At 40.0% G+C, this 11,726-nt stretch overlaps 1 protein-coding gene across 1 annotated transcript in view; it reads right to left on the reverse strand.

Moving 5' to 3' along the window:
• LOC100248755 (probable inactive ATP-dependent zinc metalloprotease FTSHI 5, chloroplastic) overlaps positions 1-5,850 on the reverse strand; it is a 52,834-nt gene extending 46,984 nt beyond the window's left edge. Inside the window, exons 1-2 of the mRNA XM_002274573.4 lie at positions 4,481-5,850; positions 464-935 (exon numbers count right to left, since the gene is read on the reverse strand). Coding sequence (XP_002274609.1) covers positions 464-935; positions 4,481-5,475 — 1,467 coding nt within the window. The 5' untranslated portion in view covers positions 5,476-5,850. The remainder of the gene's footprint in view (positions 1-463; positions 936-4,480) is intronic.
• Between the last annotated feature and the right edge of the window lie 5,876 nt (positions 5,851-11,726).

The raw sequence follows: 11,726 nt of genomic DNA on the forward strand, positions 1-11,726 counted from the left end.
AACAATTCTCAAGTCCAAGGGACACCAGATACTGAACAAATCCATTTTACATTAAGAAGTTGATTTGCCGTCAAGACGGCGAATTGATGAAAATCAAAGATGAAAGGGAGGTGCTCAAATACTTGATATAGATGATTTTTAGGTAACAGATACAAAATAGAATCAGCAATATCCCAACATCAAAGAAAAATTACAAGGAATGATGTATATTGCTGACAACATTAAGAGCACATTAAAGAACATTACATCTTGCTATCTTTAAACAATCCTAGGTGAAATTTGAATATGAAATCAATTGGCAGACCCAAAGCACTTATGTATAATCCATAGAGAAATATAAGGTAATACGGATGATCCCCATGTTCCAAGTTAGGATGAAACAGTGATAATGTTATCACAAAGTCAATACATGAAAGTATATGTTTCACAAAATACCTATCTTTGGTCTGATAAAAAAAAATACCTGTCTTTGGGCCACATACTGTTTACCAAGGTCAACATTTTCTAACAAAGTTCTTTTAAGATCTGCCTTAGCTTCTTCCCGCCACTTTTTCCAACCATGGAACAAATGAAAGCTAATAGCTTTAGGAACTACAACCTCCTTATCTCCAAACATCCACTTCAACTCAATTTCTGGAAAACCTTTCACAACTTCATCTGTTGGTGTGTTTACAACAAAACGCTTTTCATCCCCAAACCTCCTCATATTTTTTCTTACACGAGCCTCCATATTCCTTTGCATCTCCCTTGATTCTTTAAGGGCCTGCTTTATATGTAGAACAAAATCCATCGAATCTCGATAAAAGAGAGGACCAAGATCTTCAATTTCCAAAATACTAGGCAGAATCATCTGTTCCCAGTATTCTCTTTGTGCAGTTTCCAAGTCTTTCTGAATGTCAGACCTAGAAAGTTTGGTAGCAGAGCCTTGTGGTACACTGTAACCAATAACAATTAAAGCCATTATGAGTTAATGGAACTTCACCAATTTAGATCTGAAACAGAAAAGAAAATGCTACTAAGAGACAATAACAGAAGATGCTGTAACTAATATGATAGAAATAAAGCATAAGAAAATTTGCAGAAAAGATTCTACTTCAGTGATTCCATGAACATCAAATCTATAATTTTTCATAGTTCCAAAATGATTGAAACTCTATTAGCTATTCCACACGAAGACGCTAAGTTTACTATAGCACATAGAATGCAGTACCAACTTAGTTCTGACCAGATTAGTGAGTTGCAATATCATGTATCTTTTGAAAATAAAAGGTTTTAATCGCTAAAACATCAGCTAGTAATTTTGGTGCTTAAACTCATTCTTGTAAAAAGCCTAAATCCACGCAGCCCATGTATATTCATAAGTAAATTTTCGTCTCCATTGGGACTTGAACTTGGAACCTCCCACAAACTGGAAAGGAATGACTGTTTGGGAAAAATGGCCAATGCCTTTCTCCATGTGCAAAGTTTTACTTTTTTTTTCCCTTTTTTTTTTTCTTTTTTGAAACAATGGAGGAACATCATATAATTAGAATGTATATGAGGATGTAAAACTACATCAAATAAGAATCGGAAATCTAGAGCAACAAGATATTTCCAATTGCAGGCAAGAGGGTGTTCAATTAATAATTTTCAACTTCTCAATAAATTCCATTTTCAATCATACAATTTTCTATTTATTATGACTAATTATTTAAGTATATAAAACTCTTCCAAATTTCCTTATTTCCATTTTAGTGTTTTTCCCCTCTTTGCTGGAAGTGGGAAAAATTAATCCTACTTCTCTAATACCATCTTTCGTCCAGTTAATACTCTTCAATTATGATTTATATTATCATATTCATAGAAACTTAGTGTAATATATGGTATGGTGCTTTTAAATCATACAAATACATGGCATTCATGTTGCAATAATTCAGCCCAAGAACTGAAAAGGCTTTGCATGTGCTAGAACCTAAACTCAGCCATTTTATTTTTTTTTTATGGGTACTCACCCAAGTAAATAGAGCAATCCCATTGTTTATGAGCACAGATTTTACTTAACATACAGCGTGTCTAAGTGGCCATCCAAACTTCAGCAAAAAGTTAACTTCAACTGGAGAGATCTTCTGCTTTGTAATTTCAGAAAGTTAACATTCCTAGATGATCCCAACTGATTTAAAAAACACAGGACTAAAGGAAAATAATGAGCACAGTTTCTTTTATGAGAAAACAATTAACAAAATACAATATCATGGAAATTTAGTTGCTGCTGTTAATCAGTCCCTGCCACCATTGGAGTCAGCATGATGATCAAAGAATGGTATGTAGACTACATGATATTGTATCCAAGAAAGCAAAAACAAGAAGAAGGAAATAAATCTAAAACCTTAAACTTGACCTGATTTGTGATATAAAACTGTGGAAGAATGAAATTAGAAAAGTCGTGATTTTGTAGAGAGAATTAGGCAATACCGTGATCAAAGGGATTTGTTGTAATTAAGTTAGGAAAGTTTTCTATTTAGGTGCTAGGATTTTTGGATATATATGAGTCTTTGTACATGCAAAAGATTAAGGAAAAGAATTTTTACCTTATATTCTTTCCATCTCTCTTCTACATGGGATCTAGACAAAGTCAAGGAGATCATACGTTGTTCATCAAGCATTCAAATTCAAGGGGAGTTACAGCTCTTCTGTTATATATAGACGACATCATTGTAATGGGAAATGATGAAAAGGAGAAACAAACTTTGAGGCAATGTTTGACCAAGGAGTTTGAGATTAAAGAGTTAGGAAGGTTGAAATACTTTCTAGGAATCAAAGTTGCATATTTTAATCAAGGAATTTTTATTTCTCAACAGAAATATGTAATGGACCTTCTCAAGGAAACAAGAAAGTTGGCGTGTAAACTAACAAGCATACCAATAGATCCTAATCATAAGCTTGGAGAAGCTAAAGAAGATGTCACGATAAATAGAAAGATGTATCAACATCTGGTAGGAAGACTTATTTATCTCTCTCATACAAGACTAGATATAGCATATGTTGTGAGTGTCATTAGTCAGTTCATGCACAGTCCAAAAGAGGTTCATTTACAATCTGCTATTCGAGTGTTACAGTACCTTAGGGGTCTCTAGGAAAGGGATCCTATTTAAACGAAACTTAGGACTAATACTTGAAGCATGCACAAATGCAAATTATGTTGGATCTATAATTGATAGAAGATCAACCATTGGGTATTGCACTTCTTTTTGTGGGAATCTGGTAACATGGAAAAGTAAGAAACAGAGTTTGTGGCAAGATCCAATGCCAAAGCAAAATTTCGTGCAATGGCCTAAGAAGTTTGTGAACTACTATGGTTGAAGATTATTTTAGAAGATTTAAAGATTAAATGGGATGGCCCAATGAGACTTTACTGAAATAATAAATCTACAATCAGTATTACACTTAATCCAGTGCAACATGATTGAACAAAGCACATAAAGATGGATAGATATTTTATTAAGGAGAAACTAGATAGTGGGTTAATTTGTACTTTTTATGTATTTACTGACCGCCAACTTATAGATATACTCACAAAAAGCTTATAAACATTACAAAGTTTCAAGCAAGTATATCCAAGCTAGGAATGGAAAACATCTATTCACCAACTTAAGGGGGAGTATGAAAGAATGAAATTAAGAAAGTCATGATTTTGTAGAGAGAATTAGATAATCCCGTAATCAAAGAGATTTGTTGTAATTAGGTTAGGAAAGTTTTTATTTAGGTGCTAGGATTTTTTGTATATATATGAGTCTTTGTATAGGTAAGAGATTAAGGAAAAGAATTTCTACCTTGAATTCTTTCCATCTCTCTTCTACAAAACCTTCATATATATATATATATATATAGATGTGTGTGTATATGTGTTAGGGCAGCCACAAGTGCAAGATTATCCAATTAGGACACTTATGTAATGTGGGGTAAATCAAAAAATCAAACTCAGCAAGTTTAGCAGACCATCCAGGATGTTAGTCATTTCAGGTCCTGCAGTGTAGATTAAAACACCAATACCCTAACAAGTCCACTAAACTTGACATATTATAGCAATCAGATCCATCTGCAACAACAAAAAACCAAACCCTCTTAGCAAACCATCCAGGATTTCTGTCATTTTAGCTCCCACAATATTGACTAAAAATACAAGGACCCTAACAAGTCATACTAAAATAAGCATATTATACCAAACTGTTTGTTCATGGAGGTTGACAAAGAACCTATCAATGGTGAACCACACCCTTTGTTGAGCCAATACATTCGCATAACTAGAAAGATCAAAGTAGCAAATAAAAGCAATCGAAATATAACCCTATCATTTCATATTTATCAACTGCATTGTTCAATTTATAAATATAAGAGTCAATCCACTTTTTTCCTTGATCAGTTCTCTAAGTATTTCAAGTCAAGATCCTATTTAAACCTAGGTACACTCACACATGGAACCAAATGATGATGGTAATTTTACCTGTTGGTCCTCCCCAGCTTCATTTCTCGTCTAAAACTCGCCACCAATTGCTCACTCTCCCTTGTGATAAAAGAAAGCTCCCTTATACCAATGCTCATAGCCATCGTGTCCCTTCTCAAAATCCGATCCTCAATCTCTCCAATCCTTTCCCATATTTTAGCATACTCCTCATCTAACCGGCTCATACTCTCCTCCAACCTTGCAATTTGCTCCTTTATCTTCTTCCCATCACCACTTGCCTTCCCCAACAATCGGTCATGCTCCCTCTTTGCTTTCACCACCATGTCAACAATCTCCTCCGATCTATCTGACAAACCATCCTTCTCTCTCTTCAATTCCCTCAACTCAGCGTACAGTTCATTCATTATTTCCTCTTGCAATTCTTCTTTCTTCAATTTAACCTCCCTTAAGACCGCCTCTACCTTCTTCATATCAGCTTTACCTGACCTAACTTCTTCTATACTCCTAAGTAAACCCGAAACCACCTCTAGCAAACTCCTCGTGCAATCCGAGTACTTGTGATCCTTGGACTTCAACTCCTTTGTTTCTTCTAAAACTTTCCCACTCTCTTTCTTCTTCCACATTACATCACTTGCCACCGGAGCGGCAATTGCAGGTACCTGAAATCTCCCAGTTGGAAAAAATCCAACAGCAATGCAAAACACTGCAAACACAATTGGCCTTGCAATGCACTGTACTAAATTTCCCACCGATTTCTCAAATTTTACCGTGGAAACCACTGGTTTTTCTTCTTCTTTTTCAGACATTGAGCTTCTAGAATCATCTGGAAAGTTAATTGCATGGAAAACACTTGCTATTGGCAAAAGATTTCGAGTTCTGTTTGGGGATTTCACTAAGAATCTTCTAGTTCTGGCGCGGTGCTTTTTGGCAGGGGAAAATGAATTGAATGTGAAGAATGAAGGACGTGAAGAGTTTCGATACGGTGGAGAGAGCTTTGCACTGATGGATGGAGAAGAGGTTAAGGTGAAATCCATTTACGCTCCGATTGTTTCTCGGGAAAATTCTCTGGTTCTTTGATAGCAAACTTTCCGTTATGGAAGGAATACAAGAATGTGAAGAGGCAACATCGATAGGAGGTGAAAGGTAGCCGGATTTTTTTCTCCGGCGGCGGAGGTACGGTGGAAAAATCGGAGAAGCGATGGAGGGAATTTGCTCAAGAAGAAGATAACAGGTGCTGATAGGGCTGTCTGTCAGCCGGCTTCAAGCCCACCCATCCAGACCAGCCCAATTGCATCTTTTGGGCTAAGTTGTACTAGATCCACCGTCCGGACCAGGCCAATAATTTAACATGGCGCTAAAAAGATGTTGGCATTGGTTTAACTATAGTGGCCTCGTGTCAGCCCCTTAGCCTCTTAACCCACTGTTGGAGGAAAGGGCCCCATGGATAGGCCTTGCACCCATGGGAGCCTAGACGAAGAGCAAGGATAGCCTTGAGGTTTTGTCATTCAAACCCTAGGAGTTAAAATGAGGAGGTCATACGCGAGCCAAACACGCACCAACCCACACCCACGCGCACACTTAGCGCCCACTAGGCTTATGTGGGCTATGGAGGGGTGCAAATGGAGGGTGAGATTTATTTTGGAATATAATTTATAATTATTTAAATATTTCATTATGTCTCCTCAAGTAGGTGTAATGTCTCCTCCCAAACATCTTGAAAATGACATGTATTGCTCTTTAAGGGAGGTAGGTGACTCAAGGAGGCACCAAGGAAAGACCTTGACCGCACCAAGGGGGCACCATGGCACGACCTTGAATGTGCCTAGGACACACGAACAGCACTCAAGCATGCACACATGGGCTCCACGACATGTGCAGTGTTCACCCCGTGGCCGTAATGGCACGGGGCCTAGTACAACCTACCTCATTCCTGCACTGGCACAAGGGCGCTTAAGCCTTGTGCAGCGAGCCAGCTAGAAAAGCCATGGGCGCAACGCCATGGTTCGATGGGACACTAGACGTGCAACTGACTCGAGCCCATGAGGACTATGCATGGCACAGGGGCACAATGCCTTGTGCACCAGGAAGGAACAGCCATAGGCATAATGTCATGGCTCGTTGTTGTGAAGCTTGACTTGACAGAGGGAGCTAGACACAAGCCCAGGCCATGGGCACCTTGATATGGCATGGGCTCACACATCAAGGTAGGAAAGGCACACTGATGCACCAGACACTTGGTCAGCTGGTTGGTGCATGTTATTGGTTCGGATGGAAGCTAGCTAATGGCAACAAGTGAGTGATCAGGACAACATTTCAGCTACAACGAACTGGTAGATGGTTGTGGTGTTGATGGCTGGTGCGAAGAGACACCTTGGACTGAAGAAATGTCTCCAATTGGGTGGTTATGCGAGTAGTTCACCAGTTGAATGGTTATGCAAGCAGTTCACTAGCTAGGTGGTTATGCAAGAAATTATAGGCGGTTGTGGCAATTGCATAACCACCAGGCAGGCTCCTTGGTTTTGAAATTCAAATTGTAAACTGCAGGCTATGTCTTTTAAAAGGGTCTCCTATCTCTCTGAGATAGAGCATAAGAGCATAGAGAATGTATTTGAATGCTTAAGGTTCTAAGTATTGTACTCTGACTCAGGCCAAGTGTTGAGACACTTTGGGAAGACAATTTTGTATCTTATAGAGTTGAATAATACAAGTTGGGAAGGATGCTCCTATAAACGTGTGGTTACTTGTTAATTTGTTTTTCTAAGGGTTGGGAAAAAAAGTTGGCTAAGGAAGGATCCTTAGCACCTTACACTCAGTAAAAAAAAAAGGGTTGATATTCAAGAGTGTGACAAGTGGTATCAGAGTCTGCACCAGAGATGGTTGGTGGTAGTGCAACGGAAGCCTTGTGGGAAATGATTGCTCGGATGGAAGATATGTTGGGAGAATGGCCACGTGAAGATGGCATTGTGGCTTCGTGGGTAGAGTACATTGTGGGGGAAATCTAAGTGTAGAGGAGTTTGCTGGAAACCCATGACAAATTCTTTGAAGAGAAATTTGTTGGCTTGAAAGCAAAGATCTAGTCTGTGGTGGATGACTTCAAGGGCGCCTTGCAGTCTTATGGAGAAGGCATTGCAGTCTTTAAGAAGGTTGTGTTGCAGGGATGCTCCTTAGGCCCTGAAGCCCCTCCTAAAGTCCGAGTCCCAAAGCCTAAGGGCTTCAATGGTAACAAGAACGTAAAGGAGTTGGAGAATTTATTATGGGACATGGAGCAGTTCTTCAAGGCTACTCGTGTTCTTGATGGCGAAAAGGTGTCCATTACCAGTATGTATTTGACTGGTGATGCCAAATTGTAGTGGCGAACAAGAATAGAGGATGATACAGAGTCTAGGAAGCCCCAAATCACCACTTGGGAGACTATAAAAAAGGAATTGAAATATCAATTCCTCCCCACCAACATTGCTTGGGTGGCCAGTGAATCATTAAAAAGGTTCAGACACACTGGATCAGTGAGGGACTATGTCAAGGAATTCAGTTCCTTGATGTTAGATATAAAGAACATGTTAGAGGAAGACAAGTTTTTCAATTTCATGTCTGGATTGCAAGGGTGGGCTCAGACAAAACTTCATAGGCAAGGGGTTTGTGATCTCCCTACTACAATGGTTGAAGCAGATTGCTTGGTGGATTACAAAATGGGTGGTGCCATCTCCACTATGCAGAAACCAAAGTCAGAAGGAGGCAAGAAGGCTAAGGCTGAGGGCAAGACTTTTAAGAAGTCAAGGTGGAATAAACAAAATAAGAAAAGTGTTATAGGGGTGAAACCGATGGAAAAGACCATAAAACTTGTGCAACAGTCCACCCAAATGGCAGGATGCTTTATTTGCAATGGCCCACACCAAGCCAGGGATTGCCCCAAAAGAGAGAAATTCTCAACCCTTGTGTCTGCAAACGACAAGGGAGAATTTGACTAAAAGACCCCTCCTAGAGTCAATCCACTGCAACTCTTGGATGTCCTTCATGATGAGACTCTTGTCCAAAAGTCCCTAATGCATGTGCCTATAATTTTGAATGGTGTACATGTTAAGGCTATGATGGACAGTGGTGTCACTCACAATTTCATGGCCACCAGAGAGGCAACCAGGTTGGGATTGAAATTGAAAGAGGATACTATTCTGTTCAAGGCAGTCAATCGCAAGGTAGCCAAGAATGTTCCCATGCAAGTTAGTGACTGGAAGGGTACGTGTAGCCTACTTTGTGTGTTCTTGGATGACTTTAACTTTATCCTTGGTGTAAACTTCCTTTTGAAGGCTAAGGTGGCCTTGATCCCACATCTTGGTGGATTGGTGGTGCTAGAAGAAAGACAGTCTTGTTTCGTGTAGGCCTTAAGGGCAAAGGATGGTAGTAAGAGTCAACCTAAGATGTTGTCCGCTATCCAATTAAAGAAGGGATTGAAGAGGGGTCATGATACATATGTTGTAGCTTTAATCGAGATAAAGGAATGATAGTCTATGGAAGTCCCTGATTTAGTGGTAAAAAATTTGAAGGAGTTCAAAGATGTGATGTCTGCAGAACTCCCTAAGGAATTTCCACCTTGACAACCTATTGACCACAAGATTGAATTGTTGCCTTGAACAAATTCCTCGGCTCAAGCCCCTTACAGGATGTCTCCTACAAAACTATTGGAGCTACGCAAACAGTTGAGAGAATTATTGGATGCAGACCTGATCCGGCTCTCAAGGGCTCCATATGGTGCACCAATGTTGTTTTAAAAGAAGTATGATGACTCTCTACGCATGTGTGTGGATTATAAGACTCTCAACAAAGTGACCATAAAAAACAAATACCTGATCCCCTTGGCAGCCGAGCTGTTTGACAGATTGTCAAAAGCCTCCTACTTCACCAAGTTGAAACTGTGATCGGGTTATTGGCAAGTGCGGATTGCAGCAGGAGATGAGGGAAAGACCACCTATGTAACTCGGTATGGTTCATACGAGTTTCTGGTAATGCTATTTAGACTAACTAATGTTCCTGCTACTTTTTGCAATTTAATGAATGATGTCCTGTTTAATTACTTGGATGCATTTGTGGTGGTATATCTGAATGATATTGTGGTATACAACTAGACTCTAACAGAACATGAAAGACATTTGAGATTGGTGTTCTAGCGGCTGAGGGAGCACAGGCTTTATGTAAAGCCAGAGAAATGTGAGTATGCTCAGAAGGAAATCACATTTCTTGGACACAAGATCAATGCAGGCCTGATCAGGATGGATGAAGGCAAAGTGTAGGCTATTAAGGAGTGGCCAGTCCCTAGCAAAGTGACAGAGTTACGATCCTTCCTCGGCTTGGCCAACTACTATAGAAGGTTCATTAAGGGGTATTCAAAGATGATGTCTCACCTTATTGACCTATTGAAGAAGGACAACAAGGGGGATTGGAGCATGTAGTGTTAGATGGCCTTTGAAGGCTTGAAGGAAGCCATCGCCATTAAGCAGTGTTGTGATTGCCAAACTTGGACTTGCCTTTCGAAGTCTAAACGAATGCCTTAGATAAGGCCTTGGGTGGGGTCCTGGTGCAGGAAGGGCACCCTGTGGCGTTTGAGAACAGGAAGTTGAATAGTGCTGAGCAGAAATACTCCACTCATGAGAGAGAGATGACAATTGTGATTCACTGCTTGTAGCAGTGGAGACATTACTTGTTAGGGAGTATATTCACAGTGATCACTGACAATATGGTAAACACATTCTTCAAAACTCAGAAAAAGTTGAGTCCCAAACAGGCCCGATGATAACAGTTCTTGGCCGACTTCAAGTTTGAATGGTTGCATCGACTAGGAAGGCATAACACGGTGGTTGATGCCCTGAGTAGAAAAGAAGTGATTGTTTATATCTCGGACCTCTTAAAAGTCATCTCTGAATTCAATGAGAGAATCAAGCATGTCATAAAGCATGATGCTGCATATGGCAGGCTAAGACAACAAGTTAAGGAGGGTATGATCAAGAGGTATTGGTTAGAGGGAGACCTCCTTGTGGCAAAAGGAGGAAGATGGTATGTTCCTACTGGCGGCTTGAAAAGAGAATTGTTGTGGGAAACTCATGATGCAAAGTGGGCAGGCCATCCCGATGAAGAAAGGATTGTGACATTGTTAGTCATATCTTATTATTGGTCAAAGATGGGTGAGGATGTGCAGGCTTATGTGAAATCCTACCTGGTTTGTCATATAGACAAGATCAAGAGGAAGAAGGCTATAAGGTTGTTGCAATCCCTCCCCATTCCAGAAAAACCTTGGGAGAGCATTTCCATGGATTTCAGCACCGAAATTTCCAATGGTTTGTGACTTCAAATCTATCTTTGTTATTGTGGATAGATTTTCTAAGTATTATGTATTTATACCTGCTCCTGGTGCATGCCCTGCGGAGGACGTGACTAGGCTGTTTTTTAGCCATGTAGTAAAACACTTTGGGTTACCTCGAGACATAGTGAGTGATCGGGATGCACAGTTCACAAACTGTTTTTGGGTAGAGCTGTTCAAACTCTTGGGTTCAAAGTTGAAGTTTTCCACAGCTAATCACCCTCAAACTTATGGGCAGATAGAGAGGATCAATGCCTTACCGGATGAATACCTCAAGCACTGTGTGATGGCAACACAAAAGAACTGAGTTAATTTGCTTGACACTGCCCAATTGTGTTACAATCTGCAAAAGAACTCAACAACAGGGATGAGTCCCTTCGAATTGGCTATTGGGGTGCAACCAAGGATGCCTTTGGAGGTGGCCGAGCAAAAGGCAAGAAGAAATAGTCCTACAACATCTAAATTGGCTCAGTCCTGGCATGAGATGTTTGATGAGGCCCCGAACAGTCTAGAAAAGGCAGCCATATGGATAAAGAAGTATGCTGACTGTGATCGACGGTCCTTAAAATATCAAGTTGGGAACAGGGTCCTCTTGAAATTGATTCCTCAAATATGGAAGAAAATAAGCAGCAAGATAAGGTAGAATGGTCTAATTCTTAAGTATGATAGACCATTTGAGGTAATAAAACAAGTGGGGCAGCTGACCTACATGTTAAAGCTGCCTGAGAGGCTCAAGCTTCACCCAACTTTCAATGTCAGTTTTCTGAAGTCATACCATGAGGATCTGGATGTAGAAAGGGTGCAGACAAAAGGGGCTTCTCCTTTGGTCATGAAGCAATTTGATCAAGAGGTGGAGAAGATCTTGGGTCATAGGACCATGGGACATAATGGAAAGAATTGTCGAACTGATTTCTTAGTTTAGTGGAAGAGGACTTCGGA

Source organism: Vitis vinifera, chromosome 14, assembly GCF_030704535.1.
Source record: "Vitis vinifera cultivar Pinot Noir 40024 chromosome 14, ASM3070453v1".
Taxonomy (NCBI): domain Eukaryota; kingdom Viridiplantae; phylum Streptophyta; class Magnoliopsida; order Vitales; family Vitaceae; genus Vitis; species Vitis vinifera.